This window comes from Phaethon lepturus, unplaced genomic scaffold (genome assembly GCF_000687285.1).
Source record: "Phaethon lepturus isolate BGI_N335 unplaced genomic scaffold, ASM68728v1 scaffold13270, whole genome shotgun sequence".
In the NCBI taxonomy this organism is placed as follows: domain Eukaryota; kingdom Metazoa; phylum Chordata; class Aves; order Phaethontiformes; family Phaethontidae; genus Phaethon; species Phaethon lepturus.
Window position 1 is genome coordinate 43,172 of NW_010509912.1, and position 27,313 is coordinate 70,484.

The following is a 27,313-nucleotide window of genomic DNA, read 5'->3' on the forward strand; positions in this document are numbered from 1 at the left end:
CAAGATTTTCTGTTTATACATGCAATTCACACTTAATTTTGTCTTCCATAAAGAGAGGTTTGGGAAAAGTAATTTGCAAGTGTAATGAACCTATTACACCTTAACAATAACATTTGTCATCTGCATAAAACTTTAAATTGTACCTTGAAGAAATTTTAAGCAACTAAAACAAGCATCACAAACATTTTGTATATGAACAGTGAATTCCTAGTAAAAGAGAAAACAAAAGACCAGCCAGAGTAATTCAAAATCTTGCCATTTGTATTTTGTCATGATGGCATAGCACCTGAAATACTACTGCTAGCTCTAATTCCAATCCATGCAACAGCACTGTATTAATATGGACCAACTACCATCATAAAATATGGAGCGTTTGAGTTTGCCAAAACAATTAGGTTTAGCACGCTTTCTTGCACAGTCTAGGACAAGAAAAGCAAAAGATAAATTAAAGGGTATTCTTCCTTTTACTTTTTTTTTTTCCAAAATAAACCCTAAAATAACAGGATTTATTTTACCTTTTTTTTTCCTCCAAATAACTTGTGTTCAGCATTTTATTAATGAGTCCAGAATGCTACAGTATCAGAAACTAGCTAAGTTTTCTTTTGCACAGTGCTGTAACCCTACAAATTATCTGGGACCATAACCATGGTGACAGATTAATTCTTACTCACAAATACCCAGAGCAGTATCAGTATGAAACACAGATTCAATGTGGAACTGCTTGCTAGCAGTACTATCAAACAGCTTTTCGCAGCCCACTTGCATTATTTGGGCTATTGTGGGGTACACTTAGGATCTCTTTAATTACTACAGCAACCTGAATGAAAAACAAAGGAAGAAACTGTCTCATTAGCAACATGTCAGTTGAAACTGACTGCCTTGCTAAATACATAGCAGTACCATATTAAATATAGCTACTGTGTGCAGGCAGCTAGCTATCTGGGTGACTGCACATGAATGAAGGCAGGAAATTCCCTCATAAGATCTTACTAAAAAGTACAGATGCAAGTTTCAAAAGATGAAGACAATAAATATAATGCCATTTACAAAGATCACAACACAATGCATGAGTACAGTAAGACCATTTGCAACATTTCTGCTTACAGAGAAACAAAGGTTTGTTAATAAACAGTCAAGAAATAACCAACAGCTTAATAACTGGAAAATGAAGAGAACAAAGAACTACAATTAAAATTAGCAAAGAAGCATTCTCTAAATAAAAGTAAGTTGTGATAATGGCATCGTTCCCATCCCAAACTGGCTGAAACATTCAGCAATGGCAGTTTTGTTCACATCACAGCAAATGCAAAAGTCTTATTTTAGTAACTTGAGTAGCAAGAACCAACATTCAACAGAGCTTTTTCATGCAACTTTACCTTAGATGACTGACGATAAAATGGGTTAGTAGTTTTCTGCCCACAGGGAGCAGAAGCTGAAGAAGGGCTATAAAGAGACTCTGGCTGGGGAACAAGAGTTATGAGACAACTAGTAAATAAACATGCAGCTTACAGAGACTCTACAATGAGGAAGTTTAGTTTCTAGCGATGCAAGCAACTTATATTAAAGCTCAGTAGCTTTTGTCTGCAATGTCCATGCAGCTTAGTGACGGAAAACTTCCGTGTACTTCTAAGTCCTTTCATTAATGTCCAAAGAATTTTTTAACAGGTGCTGTATTTCTGCATGCGCTCCTCAGACATGCTGTCAATCTCTAAGAGCTGGTTTTAGTTAGACTCCTACTCTGCCCCCCAACATATTATCTTTCTTGAGGCTTTTCAAAATAGTTTGAGGACGGCGTGCTGGAGGGTAATTCCAAATCCAAATCGATTTCATTCTAAATGGAAATAATACTTAAATCAAATCTTTGTTCCTAAAATAGCTGAGCTGGAACGTTCAGGATTAAATATCCCATTCCCAAACACCACCACCTTGAACATTTGTTTCATCTATTACTATGTATTACATCTCTCATCTATTACATCATATTCTTTATGCTTACCCTTGGTCTGCTTATAATGCTCTGTACCATAAAGATTACAGGATTGCCTGCCTTCCGTATGGCTTCCACAGCTTGCTCGTGGCTGGCATCTCTGAGGTCAATCCCATCCACCTGTAATTGGAAGGCCTCATCTTAACATTGCAAGAAGCTACAAGAATCATGGGTCAGCTTTGGCTTTTGGTTTTGGAACTCTAACACCTAAGCCCAAACCTCCATTACTGGTAGACAGTTTTCTACTGACTTGGCCTGAGGTACCTCACACAGAGGTTTGAGATTTCCAAGAACACTGAAAGGACATCAAATGTATTTTCTCCATGGTTTTAAAAACATTTTTTTCAACGTTCTCTGTTCAGGCTCCTTACATTTTCCCACAGGCAATGTAATAGAAGAGATAGGATAATAAGAAGAGATAAGATAATCTAAAGAGAGTGCTAGCATTTGCCAAATACTGCTTCTTTTAAAACCTATCTCGGAATAACCTACCTCCCAGGACTTTATGAGATTTACAAACTGAAACTTGTTAGGTGATGAAGGATCTTTAATTATGGGGTATTATGCAAGTATAGTGTACTTTTTGTCTTTTTTTTTTTTTTTTAAAGCAAGGTAAGTCCAATTTTAGCTACTAGACACTTTCCCCGGAAGTTGAAATTTAAGGTCAGAGGTGAAAAGCTTTCTCTCTGCTATAAGAAAGCATTTACAAAGGATGCCTAAGGACAAATTTTTGCCTTGTCTTTTTTCTTCATGCCTTCCTATGTATTGGTGTGTAAAACAGCTTGTCTTGCAATCCAGGTAAGAACCATGTTATGGTGAGGTTAGCATCAGTAAAGCATTCTCACAATGACCATAATAAAACCTACAAGCTAACACAGAAAGGTTATTTGTTAGTGGCAATTCTTGCACACAAAGTTATATAATGCAGGTTACCCTTAACTTTCTAATTGTCTTACTCTATCTTAAACTTAACCATCCAATGTAAATAAAGAGAGAACAAAAACAATCCAAGAGAGATAATTCTAAACCTATGAAGAACTGAACAATAACACTAAGGCTCTCTGACTCCCCATGTCTGAAATACTGTAAGCAGTACAGAGGAAAGCCCAGATAAACCCCAACTTGTGAAACTGAAATAATCCATTGAGGAACAGTCACATTAACACAACTTTAGTTGCTTAGTTTCCCTCCAACTTCTGCAATCATCATTGTCAGTGACAATTGCTGCATTCATAACAATCCAGGTATTCAGATATAATGAATGTTTTTTAACTTTGTGGCCATCACTCAAAATTCCACCTCCCAACTTGTTACACAATGGAAACTCTTTCATCCTGTTGTGGAAAGTGCTACCTATATTGTGGTATTATTTCGAGATCCTTTATATGGATCTTGTAGCAGACAGTGAACTGCAGATTAAGTATCACCATGTAAAGCAAGCCCAGTCTGATCCAAGGGAAGAACCACCATCTCCATCACCCTTCTCATTATATTCTTCCTGATGGGCAGCCAGCTAACAACATTCAGCAGGCTGAAAATGAGTGCAGTTCCTAACGGCCTGACACTGGAGACAGTGTAATGTCTGACTTACTGATAATCATCACAGGAAAGACACATTCTTTTCAGTATGATCATTCTTCAGTATTTTTAAGCAAGAAAGCAGAAGTAGCTGCATAAGCGCAGGATTGGCTAAGCAGGAAAGAAATCTAGATCAATTTCTACCTGCAACACCACTGGCTACCCTAATCCTCAGTCATGGGCACAACGCTCTTAACTTCCTCTGTATCAAGTCCAGCCTTCTTCATGTCAGCAGGTAAAAAAAACGTGCCTCTCAATTCCTGCACAAGATGCACAAGAATGATGTGATCTGATTAAGACATAAGAGGGAAATAAGCTTGGCATTTATTTGCATGATTTTCCATTCACTGGCCACTTCTGTTGCTATCCAGTATGCAAAGGTAAAACCTTTTAGCCTCACCAAACTTAAGCTTTTCCCCACACTTTCGGCTTTAAAACAGGCAGGTAGAACTGCTGGCTTTGTAGACCCCTGCTCACACAGCCAGCCACCGATGCTTTAGGTTGTATATTCAATTTAAAGCTATCTGCACACAAACATCAGCAGATGGTACTACACTCTGCATGGATCAAGTGGTGCCAGCTGGCGCAATTACACAGCTGTCAGCCCAGGACCACACATCCATCTCAGTGGCTCCTGAGATGCTGGGGGTACTGCAAGCAAAAGACACTCGGCTGGTACCTCCACAATCCGATCTCCGGTTTTCAGTGTTCCATTTTTGCCAGCCGGGCTGTCTTCCAGGATGTGCTTGATGAAGATCCCTCTCATCACTTCTCCATTACTCAGGCGGCTCCCCATCCCTCGTCCTCCAACAATGCTGATCCCCAGTGACTTGCTAGGCTCTCTCCAGAGTTCAACCCTGTTGGGACAAAACAAGGACCAAAATAAATGAAAATCTGTTTTGATAATGACAATGCTGCACGCTGAAGACACCTGGATTTGCACAATCATTTAAAAACATTCAGAAATAACTTCCCCTTGGCAAGTTTTGTCTTTCAGTGGGAGTTATCTACCGAATTACTCAGAAAGTCTGTAATTGTGTCTACTGTTGTTCACTTTATTTTGGATTCTAACAAAAACTTTGAATCCTTCTCTTCATGTCTTCTTACTGGCTCCCAGGGAGTGAGCCTATAAAGAAAAATTATTAAAGCAATCAAGAAATTCCTTGACTGCAGGGATTTAGCCCAATGGCAGTAAAAATCAACAGTTAATTACTCCTGCAATGCACAATGTATGTAGAGTGCAGCAGTTCTGTTGTTTTCTTATTCCTCTTAAAATATATTACACGTTTAAAAATTCTTTAATTTCAGATGATATTTTATACTGTGCAACTAGATTGCACTTACTTTCTGGGCTGGTTCCAGTTACTGAAAGCTGCATTCTGAAGTTCACTTTCTTCTCCCTCGCCCTCTTCACGTTCTGGAAGCTCTGGGAGTTCCCTGCTGATGAACAGGAACATGCAATTCATTTTAGAAGTACCCGCATAATCACTAGATTTCACTGCAAAATTTCATACTGGATCACCCTGCCAGCATTAGAATTTGTACACAGGGGTTGTTTAAGGAACTTCTTTTTCAGATGTCTGCTAGAATACATACTGTGTTTGGTCTCTGCATTTAAGTTGCTATCAACTGTCAACTACAGAATACAAGCCCCTGCATTTTAGAACTAGAACCAAATCAAAGCTGAAGGTAATTATTTATTGTTTCCAAAATAAAAGAAATCACAACAGCAGCATTGAAAAACAGTTACTGTTTTTCGAGATTAATGTCATTTTTAATATTTTGGCCTATAACTGTAATGAAGTTTTGAAACTCAAGGAAAAGGACAGCATAATTCATCCTTTCTAGTATATGTTCTGGAAAGACCATCAATGCCAAATTCTCATGTTGGAAGCACTAAGTATTTGTGGCATGACATAAATCAAATTGCATGGTATTTAAGAGAAGTTTAGGATGAAGTAGTATTCAATCTTCTTTTGGGTAATCAAACACCCATAAAACAGCCTTGTAAAAATGTCAGAAAAATTTGTTAGCCAAAGCAAAAATTTATTGTGAACAGCTTTTTATGGTAATGGCTACTGGTCTGAAGAAAATTGTCCATCTTTCAGTTCTCCTAAAATAACTAACTATGCAAAGTGTATGGCAAGTTACACCTGAGAGCCCTATGGGAGAAAACAGTTAAGTCTTTTGACTCACCTCACAGTATGTGAAGGAAAAAGTTCAAGTGGCACAGCTCCCTCTGTCTGTTGTCCCAAACTGGCCCTGTACTCGTCTAAATTTTCTGCTGGCACATACGTAATACTGCAATAAAACGGGACATGATTAAAGTAGAATGAGGACTGCTGGTCCTGCCTTTGGTGGGTGTCAGGAATGGATATGAGGAAACTACTCAAGATTACTTCATATAATCATTGACTTCAAAGCCACAGTGCTGGTATGTTGGGAATAAGGAATTTTACGAATCCTTTGTGGCTTTGCAACAAATATGCATTTATGGTCAAATTAGGTAACTGAACAGCACATCATTTTCTGAGGGCTGGCCACTCTATTTTATGGTGCTTCAACAGTGACAAGTAATAGAGACAATCCAGCTTCAGTCAAAACAGAAATTTCTCGTGCAAAGACAAACACTGAAGGATCTGCGAGGTGTGAAGCACCATTACCATCCTAAACACTGACTGAAAATGCTTCTGGAAGTTGACTTGCAGGAAGTTTTGTACTTTCCTGGATGTTTTGTATCTATTTTAGGTTTCTGTGCTTTTGGTGAAAAATACCGCACAGGTTTGGACATACAAATGTTTTACAGACCACCACCTATGCCACAGGGAGCAAACCCCTCCTCAGCTCCTTCCTCCACCCCTTCATGCACTTCCAACCACCTTGGGACAGTCAGACAGTCATGTGACACTAGCCAAATGACATGCAGACTCCTGAAGCCCTGGTGTAACCTGATGATGTTTGAATGCCAGAAACAGAAATGGCCCAGTAGACTGGGGAGGCAGAAATGAAGAGAAGGAAAAAAGATTAAGGCATGAAGAATTTCTTAAAGAACTTCTCTCTTACAGGCAAAAGGACACCATAATCTAAAAAGGGCTACTTAGATGGCTCTCCTGTAATGATGTTTTGTCTTCTTAAAAACCTTTAGTTGTTCTATAAGCAGCTTAGCTATCAGATCCAAGTTTGCCAAGAAGTAAGGCTGATGGAAAAACAGCACAAAAAAATATGGCTGTCCTCCCATTCATCACATGGTTAAAAGAACTATGAACATACTTCCCCACAGAACAGATTGGGGGGGGGCGGGGAATCTTGACCACTTCACAAGGTCATGTAAGCTGTTGAGGAGAGACTCCTTCAGTATTGAGTCTCTCACTTGAAGCCCTCTCCTGCCTGTCACTCCCTGACTGCCAGCGATTCCCCCTCACTGGTCTTCTGCTGAATACAGCAAGATGGAGAAGGCAGAGCAAATAAACTTTTATGTGACTAATGCTGACTGTCCAAAAGACTGTACCAAAATCATTATAAGGACCATCTTTCTTTGCCTCGACTGTGCCCAATCCTGTTCCCTACCTCCTCTCACAACTACCGTATCTAGAAAAGTGCAGAAGATTGTCATTAAGGAGATGCCTAGGGTGCTGAACAGGAGGAACTCTCCAGTTCTTTTAACAGAAATTTCTAAATCATCCATATTATCACCAACTTTTTCACTTCCTTAAATCTCCCCCCTCTTCTGCTTTGGCCTTTTTTCAAACACACAGGTGTTACATGCTTGACACAGTGTTTTCGTTTTGAAGTGCTGGGGACTTAACATAAACTAGGGAACAAGCACTCAGCAGAAGATCTCTGACTCTTATGTGTCTTTCTTGAGGACATTCCAGTACTGGGAAACGTGCAAGACATGCTCCAGAGAGAAGTAAGAGGAAAAAAGTTTTTGGAAATAATTACTACCACTTCTCAGTCATCTCCAACTCCAAATGCGTTGAACTATAGCAAAGTGCTAGCATTATGGTCTCAAAACTTGCACAGGGCCAATGCTGCTGCAGAAGCATCACTCAGTAAGCCCGTAAGAATACCTTCCCTCTACAAAAACTATGAGATGTAGAACCTGCACTTCAGTGAAAGAAAATGCCTCATTCATGCTGTTACGTTCATCTGTTTCATCCCAATAAAATTCATCAATTTTCACCCTATAAAGATCAGTAGGAAATAATGTATTTTCCCTTGAAAGGCCAGAATTGCAAGCAACATTTCTGCTGGCTAGAAGGCTTGGACAATCTCCTTTATGCTAAACTGCAGCTGGAAACTATTGTTCAAAGTGTGGAAAGGAGAATGGCTGGTGATCAGATCAGGCAGGAAACAGATCTACCCAGATTCAGCCTGGATGTAGACAGTAGAGTGTGATCACTGCTAGTAGGGTGCCCACCATCTTTTAACTCTTGTCCAGTCCATTTGTGCAAGGAGTACATGGCAAACAATTATGCAGCACCCCAAGGTCCAAGGGTAGTAGCTGTCCTTAGTTCACACTTCTGTGCATCATCAGCATCAGAGATCAGCTAAGCAGGGAGGCAAACCATATGCACTCCAACTTCTGTGATACCCTGTGGTTTTTCGTTATAAAAATGAGTAACTGACATTGCGCTGGGACATTCAGAAGATACAGCTCAAAGGATGCTCTCAAACAGCCTTAAATGTTACTTACAAACATCTCCCAAAACTTCTCTTGGGTAGCTAAGCTTCCTTTTCTGTGTACAACACAGGAACTGAGAAGAAAAGAGGTTCACTCCACTGTTTTCAAAAAGGCATCTAAAATTGAGCAACTGAATTACCTAATGGATTTCCACAGATGGAGTCAAATTTAGACAGTATCACTGGGAGCTGTTACATTTGGAAAATTACACTATTTCTAGTCTAGTGCTTAAGTACAGTTCTAATTGCCTAATTTTAAGCACTCAAAGGAACATTCAATATGTATTTAACTGTTCATTCTTATCTACAACTAAACTTCAATAATGCTTCAGCTACTTCATAAATATAAACCAGAACACTTGCATTTTGCATTTTCTTTCAAGCATAGAAAAGAAAACTGAACTACGTGGATCAAATGCATGAAAAGGTATATTCTGTATAGAAGTCCACATTTGTTTCTTGCTCATGATTTCCAAAGTTCAGTTAACCGCAAACATTTCCCTAGCTGCTCTTATTAGCTAAGCTGTATTACTGATGTGATTGTCCTCCCCTCTGTCTCCTTTGAATGTTATTACTGAAATGAAAAGTCACACAAAAAACCTAGCTCTGCTGAGTATTAGAGAAGCCATCTTTGCTAAGTGGTTGTCTGTCCTGCTCCTGCCTTCTGTGACACACAGCAAGGTCAGATTGTACTGAAGACCTTGGATTCCTATCTGCCAAGAATTCTTTCCCTGTTTAGTATTTCATGGGCAGACACTCCACAGTTATCAAACCCACCACTTGTTGGATCGCTACTGTAGCTCCATTCTTGGAGGTCACAGTGAGGTCTGAAGACATCCAGCATCATTCTGAACAGCTCAGATGTTGGGCCCATGATGAGGGGCCCATAACAAGAAGGGTGTTGGGCTCCTCTGGTCAACTCTGTTGACCTTTGTGCTGTACAGTGGAAGAAAAAATCCACCCAGGCACCTGAATGGACTACAAAAGGGACTCGTAATTGCCTTAATACGGTCACAGGGAAGAGAGTAAGAGAAACAAGTGCCAGGAAATAGGGATGAAGACACAGGAAACAGGAAACAAGTAAATGACTGCTCTACTATTGTGTTGCATCTCTTATCAGCAAGAGAAGCTAAAGTTCAACAATTTCAAGGGAAAGTATATGCAGGGTTTAATCATTTCCTCTCTTTCATAGCTGTACAGCTTGAAGGAGAAAGTGTTCTGGTTTTCTTTCGCGATAGCTAAAACCACCCTCCTCCCCCCTAGAGATATGCACTAGCAGTGAAAGCAGTGACAATGGAAACACCAAAGGGTGTGTATATGAAAATACCTTGTGAACACAACACCACATGCAGTACAGAGGAACATTTATCACATGCTTGACTGAACAGCCACACAAAACCTTGAAACACCAAGAAACCAAATAACAAAGTATAGAAAATGCTCAGGACAAATTACTGTCATTAATACTTAAGGTCTAATTTGAACCTTTTTATGCATGAAGGAAGTAAAATATAAGTGCCACAGAAAATATAACACTGAGATTAATCCAGATATCAGTACATTGTACTCATGCCCGTTCTAGCAGTGAATCCTGTACACACACACGCTCTGAGCACATCTGGAGTGGCTGTCATAGATGAAATTTTAAAATATTAGCAACAATTTTTTAGAATACAGGTGTTTTCATTCCAGTCTTAGGAAGTATGCTCCAATCTTCAAGTTTAAAGCCATAGATATACATACATATATATACACACACACTCTCATACCTTTTTTTAAAAAAAACATATATACACAGCCACATGTGCAGCCACATATGCATGCACACACACACACACACACACAGACAGAATATGTACCTATATCTGGATATATCCCTGACATTACTATGGATGTCATAAAAGCATGGAATGATTTTACAGACAAGTTGCAACATACAGCCATAACGAATTTCTGAATTGCCAATACTCACACATAACAGAGGGCCTGATCATCAGCAGGTGCTGGAGAAGATCTAGAATGTGAAGCATACGATGCAGCATCTTTTTACAACGGTGTTAACAAATGTCAATGTCTCATGCTGAATGCGAGAGGCATACTTATGTAGTTACAAAGTGTGAGCTGCTTTTTTTTTCCTCCTTTTCTTTTATTTTCCCATTCCACTTCTATCTACACCTCCCACAGAAAGCATCTGCTGTTTATTATTGTCTGTAGCAACGATTATTAACAAGCATGGAAAATGGAATTGCAATCTATCTTTTATTTCTTGATCAGAAATTCATCCCCACACTTTACGTAGGTGAATTCTGATTCAGCTCTGTAATTATCTGACAGATGTTACAAGCAGCTTCTGCTGAGCACAAAACTCTGACTATTGTTACAGAAATGTAAGACCTCCTGGCAAGGTGGAGTGAGAAGTTAAATAGAATGCTTCCAGTAAGGCCATACATCTGGTTTTCCACACACAAAGAGGAAAAAAAAATTAAATACCTAAGTCTGAAACTCAGATTGCTAGTTCTTGAACTATTTAAAATCACATTTCCTTTAATAAAATAAAACAAAGCCTTTATGTGACAAGTAAGAACAGCTTTGTATTTTCTCAGCAAATAATGTCTGCCACTGAAATACAGCTTTGATATTAAAATACTTCTGCTTAATCACTTTCTGGGAGCACACTGCTATCCAAAAAAAGCTCAGGCTAGATGTTAAAGTGCCAACTTTGCAGCTCTGTATGGACAAAGAGAAATTTTATCAAGATGGCCACACCTGAGTGCTTGTTCACTCATTTCCTAAGGAAAACACCAAAGAGATTCAACTTGCTAATCTGAAATGCTGGCCCTTAAATCACAAATCTTGCATGGTTGTGCAGAACATTAGCTCTAAAATTACACCCATATAGCTATGTATCCCTCTCAGCACAGTGAAGAACTATCATGGGATAATGCTCCACATCTCCAAATTTCTGATTTGGGACATTACCCACATGTTTGTATTATAATATTTTTCAGGGATCCTGTACTGCTCCTGAAAGTACAAATTACAGAAAAGTTTCATTATGCTGCAACAACTTTGTATGAAAAACTATGTAGGCCCAAAAATACTGTCATTATTCTTGCAAGACTTCCTTCAGAAGCTACCAAAGGATGTGGTCTTTCAGTTCTTTCAAGTGCAGAAGCCAGCTTCACTTTAAACCCTTATCATGTCAATGCACCAAAGAACATAAGCATGAAGTGAAAGACAAAAATCTTAAGTAAGAATATGAATAGCAACCGCCCCTCTTCTGTGAGATCTTTCAGAAAGCAGATGCACTTTTCTCTGGAAAATCTGAATATTCACGTCTAAACCAAGATTTTGGTATTTCTGACATATCTGCAAAAGACTAAGACTACAAAATAAAACTTACAGTCACATAGTGTAACATGCAGCAGCTATAAAAGGATAAGCACAAATAATGAACACATCTGTGTTTGATCATGTAACTGGCACCAATAAAAGACTCCTCGAAGAAGAATGGTGCTGTAGCACTTGTATCTAAGCAGATGTACACACACATGCATGCGCACATACCAACTAATTTCAGTCGTGGCATTCAGAATTATAATACAGTTTGAAAGCCTACAATAATAATCAATGTCGCATTTTATCAAGACTGACTCGCTCATATTCATGACAGCATTGACAATAATGTCATTCATTGTATGAGCATATCCCATTATTTAAACTAGCTTGCATTAAATCATAATCCTAAATGCATGAAAGCTATGGGGCAGACAATTAAAACTACCACCCACAGTGAAAATATTCTACCTTCCTGTTCCCAAAATGCCAGGTCTCTTCAAAGCTAGAATACTTCTGGGGAAGAACATAATGCACTGCAGTCCATTTTGAACTGACAGAAACCACTGCAACCATAGTGGGACTGAACTGATCCCTTTCAAGACAACCCTCGTAAATAAGTAGAGGCTTCTATTACCAACAGCTCCGTTAATCCCATTTGCAGATCTGACCCAATTCATGTTACCATGGGTTTGAGAAAAACAGCTACTAGATTTATGGAGCTGTAAACCCAGCATTGGTGTGTCTAGAGCACAAGCTTAGGAACAACTTTATTTCTAGATGGTGCATGTGGACAAAGTTAACTCCACAACCACGACAGCTAGAAAGAATTGTACTTCTAGGCAAAGTTAAAACTGTGTAAATCGAGTGAACCTGAGAAGAAAAAAAATGCTCATCAATCAAGTGGATTTTTCAAAACTTGTATTAATTACTGCAAGTTTAAAGTAGTACTTCCAAGAGCAGGTATTTATGCCCTAGAGCAACAGCTCCTTTGTATGTACTAACAAAAACTTGTGACTTCACAAAATAGACTGTTTCTGCTGTTTGTCACAGATGTACTGAAAATGTTATAAGTATTATTTTTCTGCATTAACATCATGTGTCATACTTTCTGTCTGGCTGTGCAAAAACCAAAATCCATTACGAAGATCTCCATGAAATGAAATTACTTGTGGCCATTGCACCTTTGAGGAACACAAACATCCAGAGAAAATCCTTACTTTCTTTAGAAGAGTCATACTATGAATGCAAAACTCTTGACTATTCCCATTCCTTCAATAAAACCACGCAGCGCAGTAATAATGATGATTACTAATGACAGTAATAACTTTCCTAAGAACATGCAAAGCCCCTCACACAAGTGATTTTATCTTTCAAACCCATGAAGCTGTAATCTGAAGGTGAATTATCGATCTGAAGCTGTACCTTAAAGGTAAATTAACTGTAAAACCAAACAAAATTTTCATTTAGAATATTTGCATAAATAAACAAATGTTGATTACTAGCCTCTTCCTACCACAGTTCATCATCTAGGTTTACCTACTTTATATCTGGTCCAATGAGCGAATGCCTCCTTAGCATAGCTCGGGCTTGTGCATTGGTTAAGTTAGTGGTTGACTCTTCATTAATGGATAGGATGCAGTCCCCCACACCAATCCGTCCATCACGACTTATTGAGCCTCCATGGATGACGCTGCGGACTATCATTCCTGAGCCATCTTTATTGGAACTTACCGTCATCCCTATAGTGAAAAATGCATAAAACAGTTAATAACTTCTTTGATCCCCAGCTCTGAGTGCCAAGAAAAAGAAATGTAACTTGGGGCAGGGTAAGCCAGCCAGCCAACCTGCCAACATCAGCAAGCCTATAAATGTTGCTCTTATTCTCCCTTGCATTTCCTTCTTTCTAACAGGAGACAGCAGTTAAAACCACAATCACAGTATCTCCACTTTGCCTTGTGTCATTTCACATACCAGGCTCAGTATAAACAAATATAAAAAATATAAATATTAAAATCAATATTAAAAAACAGTGGAAAATTTAAGCATAAAATCAACAAAAAAGGTAATGAAATTGCTTCTGAAACAGTCAAATTTACCACTCTTCTGGATGGGTCACTGAGTTTATACACCGAATTTCAGTTTTGTTTATGATGGCTGTCTTTGGAAAGGAGGTGAAATGATTAAACAAGTTAATTAGTTAATTTCCAACAGAAAGTCTGTCTCAGACCCCACTGAGAGAGTGGCTGCCTTCCCGCTCTCCTAGATGGGCCATCACTTAGGCCCAGAAGTGCATCCTGACTTCTGCGACAGCCTGTGCCCTACTGATGGATACTGTCCACTACTTGAGTTGCAGCACTATCCCACCTGTGGCACAGCAGGACACTACTTGCTAATGTTTATACACACCATTTAACTCTACTTTCTTTCCACTAATGGGAGATGAGACAGACACACTCCCCCACTCTCCCAACTGGGAGACCATGGGGACTTACTTGTGGTGCTGGGCTTCACTTGCGTTTGTTAACTGTTCTTACATGCATGAGTTGTCACTGTTATTTTCAGGGTAGTTGGTGCTTATTAAATCAACTGATGACAGTTCCACGAAAGACTGTTCTTCACAAAGGCAATGGAAAGGTAGATGAAGGGCCAGCACCCTGGAAGTCCATCCAGTGGACTTCTCCTATCTTAATGCTGCCAAACTCATTTTTGTTCTTTTTTGTGCACTAGCATGGAAGCTTTCCTTTACTAACAAGATGAAGCCACTGAAGTAAGAGTGCCTTATAGAGGAGTATCTATGGGAGAAAGAGGCAGTGACTACCCCACTATGTGTTCTCCTTGTTTTGCATGTAAATGTAAGACTAGCAAGCACTGGGACTGCAGTTGTGTGGCTGCAAGCCCTTACCTTATTGTCCAGACTGAGTGGAAGGAAGATGATAGCTACACAACGCAAAACCACCAAGGATACTGACTATGAAAAAATTCTAAATGTTTATACATACACATGGCTACAGAAGACAGAGACTGAACACTTTAGTCTGTGACCTCAGACCTTGTGAGACAGACTGACTGAACAGAGTTTAGAAGGCAGCTCTAAGCCCCAGGCTAACCAGACTCAGCCAACCATACAAACATCTGCCTATGTATCTGTCTCAGGGAAAAAAAATAAAATCCTGTAACCATTTAAAGAACAACACTAATCTGGATAGTCATATTTTTAAGACTCCTTCCAGAAAATATAGAAGTCTTTTAATAGCATTGGCTCCTAACATCCAGTTGTAGCTGAGATCAACAATAGCTGTCAAACGTATGAGAAGATCACCCTGGCTAGCAAGGAACTGCGCAACAATCTTAGATAGAGGAATACGTGTATGTCTCTCCTTTGGCGGGTGGAAGTCAAGGTTTATCTTTTGGAAAAACTGCAAAACCTATCTTCATGATTGCACTTAAATTTAAGCTGATGGAAGAATACGGTATTACCATTGACTGGAGATTTGTACTCACGATTTGCCAGGTAATGATGTCAGCTGTGGTCAGGCATAATTTAAACATAGGTGTATCAGACTTGTGATAGAGACACACAATGCCACTGATTCCCTGCCTTGCTATCAGAAAAAGTAGACGTAAACTGCCTGTCACCTATACCCTTCAGATTAGTAACGTTACAATGCTGAGCACATCACAGATGTCATTTACAGGTGCCATCCTTGTGTGGATGCCCCAGTGTTTACACTCACATACTCCTTCCAACAACCATCCCTTGACAGATCTGTTCACACAGGTTACTCAAGTCAGATCTGAATGTAACTCTGCAACAGAGTGGTCTCCACCAGAATACAGGCAGCATGCACAGAAAAGCAAACTGCCAAGGAAACAGCTGAAATGTGTTTGTTAATTATGAACCTAACTTTGCTGCTTGGTTAAGCCAGTAACAAACAACAGTATTACTGAGGCTAGTGTAATAGCACTTTAGAAAAACATCATCCTCAGTTTCTACAGTGACATCCTCATTACAACAGATCAGCAAGGCTGATGTCACACTTCAGACAGCTACAGTTTCAGGTGAAAAATGCAAATGCCACTGTCAAATTGCCAAATGAATCACACAGGACAATGGCATTTCAGCTCTTCTTGCATGTGGGTGCTCCATTCTCTTACCTTTTAAAAATCACAATCAAAAGGTTAGAGCTCCAGCTGTGGCTGGACTTGAAGAGCTGCTGCAAGCTATGGGTGACACCATTTAAAAGGAAAAAGTGCCACCAGTTATCAACTGAAATAATCAGTGCAGCTGCAGTTTTCAATATCATTCACAGCTCTTGATTTAGCCCCTTTTGTAAAAATGAAAGTTAAAAGCAGAGCAGCCATGTGTATAAATCAGTCACTGTGCCCAGGCAGCTTCCCAGGCCAGAGCACCTATAGATCGTAAGAAAAAGACTACAGTCAAAAGTCAGGAGAAAGCATTATTTACATTCATACTACACATACATGAGAGGTCAGTCTTACTTTTCATGCATGTAATGTCTGCCAGTGTGCACCCTGCCCCAAGTTTGTATTTTTCTGCTCTACTACGCTTGACGTGAAATTTATTTTATATGTTCACTGCACTTGAAATAGTCACAGACATACATGAAAAACACTGCTCCATTGAGTTAAGAGGTTATTGCAAACAAGACTTCTTTAATAAAATCCTAATGCCTAGAACTGTGACCTGCACTTTATACAGACTGGCGATGACACCAGTAAAGTCAGTAGTTATTCCAAGCACCTCATACCAATTAAAGTCAAAACTTATACCCACATCAGCCTTGCCTACAGCTTTATATTTTGGAGAGGCTGATTTTAAACCAGATCACCTCCCGATCCAGTTTGGAGGATGTCTGTAACATGAACAAAAAGGTGATATGGGGCAGACTCAGTGTCCAGCCATCAAAGGGCAGTTTATTCCAGGCAGAAGCACCCACTGAATTACCGCAGCACAGCACCCCACCCATCTCTGCACAGCAAGGGAGTCCTGAGTGGTGGCTGTTTATGAACAAGAGGCCCACGGGTTGCTTTCAGGGAGCTTTCTCTGGACAACCCATGTTGAAGCATTTGTGGAGTCACTGCAAACAGCCAGTGCCCACACAAATTCCTATCCTACCAACACCACAGTCTTCAAGGACGTGCACTTGGCCGGAAGAAGCGGCACGAGGAACTTAAACCAAAGCAAATGAACACACCAGCCAAGAACAGGAGGGGAGCACCATTGCCTCTCATCACCAAGCCATCTGGGCACTGGCTCTGGGAACTGGTCTGGGAGGATGCTATCCCCATGCTCCCCCTTACACTGCCCAAGGCTGCACCAGAGCACAGGAGAGGACACAAAAACATTTCCATCTGTTGTGCCTGCTCCAAAATGTGCCTCTAGTCAGTATGCTCAGGAAGTTGCAAATGGCAGGTACTTAAAACTCCGAAAGTATCTACAAAATTGTATCATTGAGCTAAAACAACTTGTTAAATGTATCAATGATCCAATTTTCAGAAGTACCAAGGCACTTAAGATACAAGTATAAATATGTAGCAAGGAAGTGAACAGCTTGTTTAGACCCTTTTGAGCATCCTCAGAAAGCAAGATCATTTTGTGTTTAGATACATTTGAAAGTCTGCAGCTCTTTGACCTGTTCTTCTCCACCATTCCTTGGCTGTATCTCATTTTTCCACTATACTATATAAATGTATAGGCATTAAAAAACAAGGTATTAAAATTCTTATGTTAACATTTAGGAAGGTCTAAATTCTTTTACGGGGAAAAAAAAAATCTCAGTGACACTGGACACTTTCATTTTGTGTTCATGGTGACAGCAAATGGATCCACTGCCATCATAGCCAAACAGGGCAAGAGCAGCAAAGAATGAATATCCTGTTATGCTTTCCTCACTAAAAGGAAAATGTTTAGTCTTTACTAATAAAACAGCAAACATATGAGAAAAACAGAAAGCCATGTTCCTGAACAGGTTACAAAAAATATTACTACTTTACCTAGACTTGAATTTCCTTTTGCAATAGTGATAGTCTTCTCATACACGTTTTTGACTGAATTTGGAGTTGTGGAACTTCCCTCCAAAGACAGTGGGCATCTCTTTTCCATTAAAAGCACTTGATCCTAACACAAGGAAAAATAACATCAGTTCAGAATACAGAGATAAAAACGTGATTGAACATACTGACCTGAACTCATCTTACTTTATACAAAAGCTAGGGGCATAATTAATAGATTCCTTACACTGACATGGGAAAAGTCAGTCCATCAAAGATCAAACCAACATACATGAGGTTTTGTTTTCATTCAGGTAATAAAGCAAATCTACCACAAACCATGCTTTTAATTTAGGGACATCAGTCGCACTCTTAAAATTACTGGGATGAATTCAAGGGGTCTCAGGCTCGTTCACCACAGATGTCTGACAATCTGCCAGTGCTAAAGTAACAAATCTTGTAAGAAATTGCAGCTCTCTTAAGAGTTTCTTAATAAATCACTGTATGGAAGGAAAAAGAAACATATGTCACAGTGACTGCCATACAAAGGAATATTATGTTTGCACACTGTGGCATCGCAGGCCAGTTTGTAAGCTGAACTGCTCAGGCTTGCACAAACACCAGGATGCAGGAGTTTTACACCACTCCCCCTTGGCTTCCTAGGCGTGGTTTCCAACGGTGCACCTCCTCCTTGCACCCATGCCTCTGCAGAGGTTAACAGGGGATAAGAAAAGCCCCCTGGACTGCCAAATGGGCACACTGTGGTCCAGCAGTGTCTACTGATGTGGGGTATGAGCAGACTTTTATATACCCCTGTATCACCAGTCTCTGGGATATGATTATCTTGATGCCATAAATTATCTCCTGTTTTGGATAGGTCTAAATCCCTAAGTTTTGATGTGAGCTACCACACCTCATGGACATCTATAATCAAAGAACCACACATGGCTGTTGCCCCGTGTCAATTTCTGTAGGAAATTCTATGGTGTAATGTGGTCTTTCTGTAGGTTTTTTTTAATATTAAAAAAAAAAAAAAATTACTTTTCCAGTAGGATCAAGCTGCATGATAGTAGCAAGGCTTGTACTTAGTGCAATTTCTGCTGTTGTCTGAGATCCAGTCCATGTTGCTGCATTTTCACTTTCATTTTGGTTGGTATCCGAAACATCCAGAGGCAGAAGATCCTTTTTAGCGAAACTAGTTGCAGTTTCCAGGCCATTGCCCATTACAGACTTTTGCTCTCTCACTCTCTGATTCACATCCATGCCGTACACATTCTTGTCAGATACACAGAAATCATCTGCAACATTTGAACATTCCTCTCCAACAGACTGTTAAACACAGGAGACAATGAACAAGCAACATTTTTTGTAGCATAATTGAAAAGTACATATCATACTAAAATCTTAAATGGAAAGTAACCTCACAGAATTTAAACGTATTTGTTGTAACATTGGTGTCTTCACTAGATGCCTACAAGCATTTTACTATAAAATTTACTTTATTCCTCAAACAATTTCTTCTATTTTAAAATACCAGAAATCAATGAAAATAAGTTACGTTTGAAGGCCAAATTCTAATTTGGTATCCATCAATAATGTTCCACTAACTTCAGTAAAGTAATGTCCACTCAGACATTCTCAAACTAGACATAACTGCAGCAAGTTTTTAAAATTAAAGCATCCATTTGTCTTTCTCAGGTGGAAGAACTTTGCAAGGCCAAGATCTTTACTTTCAAAACACTTAGCAAGCAATGAGCAATTTCAAGCAGCTCAGATAATAAGCATGCTATCTAATAACCCATTTTACTGAGCAGAAAGATATTTAGATATCCCTTCCATACAAAGAGGGAAAAGTAAAAACTCAGTCAAATCTCAGCAAAAAATGAACATGAGGTTTTGAAGTGTGACAACAGTGAAACAGAATGATGCAGTTACAGAAACTTAGCAGTTAGTACTTTTTGTAAGTGTGTCGATTATGGCTGCGGATTAAGTTCTCTACACAAAATTTGTTTAGCCTTCCAAGATTCCAAGATCCTGCATTTTAAATATTTTAAGGGTTTTCAATAATCACAACCTTCTGAAAAAAAAAAAAATATCTTCAAATATTCCCTAAGTGAGCTTTCAAAATAAGTAATTTTAAAAACATGTAGGCCATTAGACATGAGAAAGTTATATCAAATACTTAGAGGTTGGACTTAGAGGCTCTGTATCAATATTAGGGATTTTTCTCTGACACATAGTAAATGTAGTCACAAGAACATCTACCTCTATCTGTCTTAGTTATTATACACTGGTCCTATTAATTCTTCTACTCCTTTTCCAAAAAGTGGGGAAAACATGTTTCCCAGAATTTGGGGATATTTTGCAACATTTTGTATCAAGGGCCTTAGGTTTTTCCTCATCTTTCATGAAGTGCGTAAATGCTTGCTCTGTCCCCAATCTTCCAAAAAGGTTCACCTGTAAATAAGTAGTTTAAGTAACATCTGAGAAGGTAATTGAGCAAAACCTAAATACAACTAATCTGAATGATGCAATCAATGAATTATTTCCTACCTTTTGGAGAAATGAACACCAGGACTACAGTCTATTTAAATTCTTTCACAAGGTTTCAAAGACACCTACTTTCAAGTCTGTTTTTTATCAATTTCCTATCAGTGAAATCAAGACACAGATCTTACTGCATTTATTCCATGTGCCATATATACATACTAGAGTTGCAGCACAAACCCATGTTTATTTTTGTCTGACTTAAAGAAAAGCCAATGCTGTAATTCCTGAGAGATACATGATGTCAGGAATTTGTAGCTACAGCAACATGTGGCCTCATTAGAACATCTGCCTTTAAATACTTTTTTTCAGTATTTATTTCAGAAATGACACTAAAGGCATTCAGAACCTGTCAACTGCCCTGCAGTAAGAAATAGCCAAAATACCTCTGCATTCCTCATAGCATTGAATAGCAATTTTTTCATTTTTACTGCATTTCACTTGCTTCAAAAGTCTTCTTTTATGAACAGATATTCTTGCTACACTTGCTTTGTGAAGTCACTCATAACTGCAGAGTATAAAATGTTACCTGATGAGAACTTAACACTCAATTCTTACTGGTACACAGAGAGGAACATGGAAAAGTAAGCACCATAATCTTTAAAAAACGTGTAAACCAAAACCATCTTTAAGTCAAAGCTGAAAATAACTTAAGACTTTCTAGAGCCTCAACGTGATATATAATGTAAATCCAGCCTCTATCTCATAAAATGCTTCTCAGCATGCAAAATGCATAATCCGTTTAAGTAACAATTACAGCGTTAAACAATGCAATCTGTCCCACTGGCACAGCAGAGACGTGCTCTTCTGTGGATTAGGAGAAACCATTAGAAGATGAATTTAGTTTTCCAACCAGTGCCTCGTAAGGGCTGAACATATTCCAGAAGGAATAAAGGGAGTTACTGCAGCTCAGGTGGAAAGGAAAAAGCAGCAGCTACTCTATTCAAGACCACAGACTGCAAACTCTGGAAGAAATCCCTACAATGTTGATTTCAAAGATGACTGCTAGGAGAAATGACTTGGAGACTCTGGATTAGCGAAATAAATCTATAGATTGCAAAGAAGAAAAGAATGAAAAACCATGGAGAGAAAACACCAACTCTGACATAACCAAGTCATTATAGGTATGTGACCAGCAAGAAAAAAAGATACTGATCTTTGTAATACTCTTAAAGAACTTATCTTCATTTGCTGACTTTACATAGAAATTATTAGGAATCAGATGTTTGATATATACAGATTTATTTTTAATTACAGTATCATTATGAACATTTAATTCAAGTACACAGTAAATGAATTAGCAAACACACTGACTATGAAGCATAAAAGCAAAGTTTAGAATGAAAACATACTCTTGCTTTTCATACATAAATATTGTAGAATAATGCAGTTATTTTGTGTTACCACTCTTTACTATGCTCTGAAGTAGTAACAATTAAGGTTTTGCAGCAGACTGCTCACCACACCTTTAACCCTATAAATATCTCACCATACTTTATCTGGCTATACAAAACACAAATCCAAGCTTTCAATGTTCTAGCTGCCTCTCTCCAACACAAATGTCTGAAAGACACCAGCACTACCCTAGGCAAAACCGCACTTTATTATGGTAACAAATAGTACAGTTTGAACCAGAATGATACAAAACATTTCTATCTAATAATAATACAGCCTTTTCACACTTATAATCAAAGCTTGTCATCAATAAAACCATCCTCTTTTTTACCTTGGGAGTCGACAATGGAAGAGAGAAGCTGTAGTTCAGCTCACCGCTACAGGCACTGCCAGGCAGAGATATCCCTGAAGCCTGGAAGACGTCACTCTCTAGAGAATACTGCGATTCAAAGGTGGACTCATCCACTAGATCTGCCTCGCCGGAGTCCACCTAACAACAGAAGCAATTAAATCAGCCAGGCTATCTGTTACCTTCACACCACATAAAGCCCCGACACATGCACCTCAGCCACTACATACTGATAGACACTTCCCTTCTTTTTTTTCCCTTCCATGTTTTACATTGAAGTTATATTTGCACAGCACAGTGGGAAAAATTTCTGCTCCCAATTACAATCCATGTTATTACACCTTCAGAGGTTCCAAAGAATATCTTAAGTGAGAGTCTCAAATAGGATGAGCTGCAGGGCTGAGGCAGGCTCATGCCTGTTAATAGAAGTACAAGGTATTGGGAGAATTTTGTTGTACTTCCTGGCGTCAATATTTTGATTTCCTTAGGGCTTTTGTTTTCTTTTTAATTTTGTCCTACAAGAATTAGCACTGAAAAAATAATGAGCTTCACCTAGTGCCACCTGTCAGGAGTGTTGACTCCACCCAACTTTGTAGGTTCGGCTGTCTTAAAAGGGTACAAAAAATAATCTTCTGGAAACTGCAATGCTTTCTGATACATTTATAAGAAAAATTTATGACATCAAAACACTTTACATTTGACAACAAGATTAATATAGACAAATCTGCTGTCTTAAATTGGAAATTTAAAAAGAGTTCCAGACACGGACATGGGCAGTATTTTTTGCATTTTTTTTCTTAAATGAAATATATTTTTTTTCAAGATTCATATACTTTCAAATAATAGTATACAATTAAGTCGTAAAAAATTTATGGTGCTTCACATACTTCGATTATAATTTCATCTCCCCTGCAGAGATCAGGAAAGCCGTGTATGCTAACAAAAATGATCAGTGAGTTCAGAGCCATGACCATACCATAAAGTTGTATGAAGCAGCCAAGTCCATCCATCTGCAGAGATGGGAACCTAACTGTTCTTTTTCAGCCTCTGTGGTTAATCATACTATGAATTCATTATGTCAGATTCACAACAGTGGTAGCAACAATCTACAGTGATTCAACATACTGATTCTGTTTTGGGGTAGAAATGATAATTTTTTTTTTACTGTCTCAACCCTAAAGACTTAACAGCTAATTCAAACTGCTCCTTTGGTGTAACGTACTCTCAGCCCATCTTCTGGAAAATGCAGGCTAGTATTGCGAGGATTGTGAAAAACAGGGACAGACCTGTAGAATCTGGCTGTAGATTTATCTATGAAAAACAGTATCTCATGGTGTACTCTGCAAACACATCTTCAGCTGTGTGACTGCACATTCAATTTCATATTTTGCACATTTAATTAAGAGAGTTGACAGAGTTGACAATTTAACCATATTAGTATCTGCCATATATTTTCATTGTTCTCTCACAATTTTAGTTTTATTATATGAATCACAGATAGAAGTAAAATTTTTAAATAGTTAAGTTTTAATCTGATCTTTTCAACACATCTTTAATTAAAGGATATTTACAATATATAAACTGGCTTCTTCATACTTCCTCTCAATTAACAGAATAAGGCAAATGCTATTATCAAACTACTGTACCAAGGTAACAAACTGCAGAAGAAAAAACAGGCAGTCTTGTTTAAGAGCAAGTTATTAAAACTAGCTTGCCATCTGCAAATGTGAAAACATAGCAAACATATTGGAATCAGTAATTCAGAGATTTTTCTCTTGGAAGAATTCATTTCAGGTTTTTTGTTTGGTTTTGGTTTTTTTCCAATTAATTAAGTTCTGATGTTTACTAGAAACTGCTCCCGTGATCATGTCCCCAGAAAATGAGGGGCAAGCAACTTCAATATGAAACCCAGATCAGTACAAATAACCATGAAAAGTCACACTCAGAATATATTTATATTCTGGCTTTGGGTTTGTGTTTTTTGGGGTGTTTGGTTTTTTTGGTAGAGTCCTATTTCCTTTGTCTTTTTTATCTGAGTTCTTACTGGTAACACATTTTCTTTTTTACAGTGACATCTTAATATGTAGGGCACTGAATGCTCAGGTAAGCCACGTTGTTTGTACAAGTGAACACCTTTTGACCTTGCAAATCTCATAATCACTGATTGATGCTTAAGTTTAAAGAATACTATTAGGAAGAAGCATTGCCAGCTTTTGAAGACAAACAGCATTCCTTGTAAGGCTGGCTTACATGCAAAAAGAGAGTTCCAAAAACTTTTCAAGGTAAAGAAGTGATGTATTATGATATATAGGAGAAGAGATTTATTTACAAAATAAGCACATGAACATTCCTCTTTACAAGCTGAGATTTTCAAAGGGATACTCAGTGCATGCAAGAAGTTGGTTGCCATGCACTTTTGAAAATCTCAGCAAAATACTTCCTTTTTTTCTAGCAATTAACATATCATAGGCCAGATTCACAGCTCACACAAATGGACAAAATTTCCAGATGCCAGTTTCTACCATGTGAGGATACATCCCAACTATGGTGGATGAGTAATATGCTGACAGTAAACACTAAAAAATAAGCATGAACAGTGACAAAGCAACCCCTTTCATTACAGAATGCAAAGACTTAAGAAATCTTGGGTAAGTTGGGCCACTAACCAGAGCCAGCTCAGCATGGAAGAGGGCTGCATCAGCTGGCCCCTCCTCCTCAAGTGACTGGGCAGTGTAGAAAAAGCAATCTTCCTTAGCAGAGACACAGCCCTCCTCTGGTGAAAGCTGCAGAAAGAATGAAGCTCTGAGTTGGATGAGTGGCCAGGACACAGGGTGTGCACAATGTGTTGTATGTGGTGGTTTAGAGAGGCAAATGAATTCCAAATGCAGCAAAGAGTTCACTTCAATCACAGTCACAGTGTTGGGTAGGTGAAGAGACAATTTTTTTTTTTTTTCAAATTTATCTGAATTGATTCAGCTTCACATCTCATTTTACATCCCCAAGTAATGAAAGAAGCCTATCAGACTATACCACAGAGCCCACAGCTTAGTCTAAAAGCTCATCCGCAATTTCTGCTCGTATTAAACATACACTAAAACTGCCATCAGAGCTGCCACTAGGGAAACAGCTAACAGCAGAGGCCTTTACAACCTTGCTAGCCACCGAGTAATCTTGTTAGCAGGCAGGAAGACTGCATCCACTGCCTATGTGTTAAGATTGTATCTGCCAGGTAGAACAGCCTCAAGAGGAAAAACAATAATTCTGACTATAAATCAGTACCTTTTTCCAACAAAATTTGATAATAAGTGTACTCAATAGGTACTGCAAAGAATCCAGTGATTATTCATAATGGTTAATTAATTAGCAAGAATAACATATGAAATATTACAGTGAAAATGTTAGAATGAATCACAGAATCAGAGAATTTTGGGTTGAAAGGAACTTCTTAAGGTCATCCCCTGCAATGAGCAGGGACATCTTCAACTAAATCAGGTTGCTCAGAGCCCCATCCAAACTGACCTGGAATGTTTCCAGAGATGGGGCATCTGCCACCGCTCTGGCAACCTGTGCCAGTGTTTCACCACTCTCATTGGGAAAAATTTCTTCCTTCTATCTAGTCTAAATCTACCCTGTTTTAGCTTAAAACCATTACCCTTTGTCCTATCGCAGCAGGCACTGCTAAAAAATCTGTCCCCATCTTTCTTAGAAGCCCCCTTTAAGCACTGGAAGGCTGCAATAAGGTCTCCCCAGAGAATTCTCTTCTCCAGGCTGAACAAACCCAACTCCCTCAGCCTGTCCTCACAGGAGAGGTGTTCCATCCCTCTGATCATTTTTGTGGCCTCCTCTGGACCCACTCCAACAGGTCCATGTCCTTCCTGTGCTGAGGGCTCCAGAGCTGGATACAGGACTTCAGGTAGGGTCTCAGCAGAGAGGTGTAGAGGGGTAGAATCCCCTCCCTCGACCTGCTGGCCACGCTGCTTTGGATGCAGCCCAGGATACAGTTCGCCTCAGGGCTACGAGCACACATTGCCAGCTCATGTCCAGCTTTTCATCCACCAGTACCCCCAAATCCTTCTCGGCAGGGCTGCTCTCAAATCCTTCATCCCCCAGCCTGTACTGATACCATTTAATGTTTACTAACTTCTGGGAACAGAAATAAAAACCCCACACATTTTCTTTTTTACAGTGACATCTTAAGTATGAAAATGTTGATTTACAAGACATTTTAGTGTGTAACACGGAGTCTCCACTACAAAAAATGAATTTAAGAAAGGAAGTTAAAAAAGTACTCGTTTTATGAAAAGCCAAGTTTCTAGCAACTTAAACATCAGCCATTCCCTCCCACTCTCTTCACAAAGACCTACTAAGAATGAAAATTTGATATCCGCATCCACAAGAATTACAAGATTAAAATTTCATGAGCAGCAAAAATTAATGCCAAAGACTGCACTTGGGCTTACAAATGTAGTGAAAGGTATCTCCTTTGTATGCATGAACTGATGCCATTCTACTGATTTGAATTTAACACACCAGGGACACTAGTCCACTAGCATCCTTACTGATACACTATCTCAGTAACCCTAGGTCTCCTTCAACCTAACTGTTGAAGACTACGTTCTAAAATCAAACCTGAAATTATTTACGGCTATACTGAAATAACCAGTTTGAGGCATATGAACTGAAGACTACTCACCATTGTTTACACGTAAAGTGTGCACTCTAAATACAAAGACTGCACATGTACTCTACCTTGCAAAGTAGAGGAATAGACTAATTCCAGATAAACCACATAAAACTGACTTTATGTCACCATCTCACACATTCAGAGAATCTTGTAAAGTCTATAAAATTTTGCCTGGCAACTTGCAGCCCTTAAAGACTGCTGGTTGCAAGACACTTTGCTGTTTTGTCAGCCGCAAGACTGGTGTGGTCCTGCAACCACTACACCAGTCATACAGTACAAAGGCCACTCCTACACGCAAGGAGATACCGGAATCCGCCAAAGACAGTTTCTGGATGTTTTGAGCCACCCAGCTGTATCTCAAAGCACACAAAGTGTCTGCAGAAGTCAGGATCAGCATGTAACAGCCTAAGTAACATCAAAAGTAACCATCGAATCCCCAGATTCTTACAGGCAGTGGTTTGGCAACTCCTATTTTAACTGTTCCTGTTGGGGCTCCTTTCAGTGCTTGTACCGCTTCCTCCAGGCTGCCGTTTTCCAAATTGGTATCATTGACAAACATAAGCCGATCTCCAGGAAGAAGTCTGCCATCTTGCTCGGCCACACCCCCAGGAACTAATGAGCGAATCACAATTACAGTGTTTGCTGGATCAACGGGATCCTAATTTTAAAAAAGGAAGAAAAACATTTCATTCTATTTACTCTTCCGTGTTTTGAGAGGGTAACTTTTATGCATGAGCTT

At 39.0% G+C, this 27,313-nt stretch overlaps 1 protein-coding gene across 1 annotated transcript in view; it reads right to left on the minus strand.

The window, feature by feature from the left end:
• The window catches only part of MPDZ (multiple PDZ domain protein), a 78,405-nt gene that overhangs the window by 26,327 nt on the left and 24,765 nt on the right, over positions 1 to 27,313 (minus strand). The window contains exons 14-23 of the mRNA XM_010290825.1: positions 27,023 to 27,232; positions 24,557 to 24,673; positions 21,873 to 22,031; positions 18,641 to 18,928; positions 17,603 to 17,726; positions 13,128 to 13,326; positions 5,762 to 5,866; positions 4,910 to 5,002; positions 4,245 to 4,422; positions 1,997 to 2,107 (exon numbers count right to left, since the gene is read on the minus strand). Coding sequence (XP_010289127.1) covers positions 1,997 to 2,107; positions 4,245 to 4,422; positions 4,910 to 5,002; positions 5,762 to 5,866; positions 13,128 to 13,326; positions 17,603 to 17,726; positions 18,641 to 18,928; positions 21,873 to 22,031; positions 24,557 to 24,673; positions 27,023 to 27,232 — 1,584 coding nt within the window. The remainder of the gene's footprint in view (positions 1 to 1,996; positions 2,108 to 4,244; positions 4,423 to 4,909; positions 5,003 to 5,761; positions 5,867 to 13,127; positions 13,327 to 17,602; positions 17,727 to 18,640; positions 18,929 to 21,872; positions 22,032 to 24,556; positions 24,674 to 27,022; positions 27,233 to 27,313) is intronic.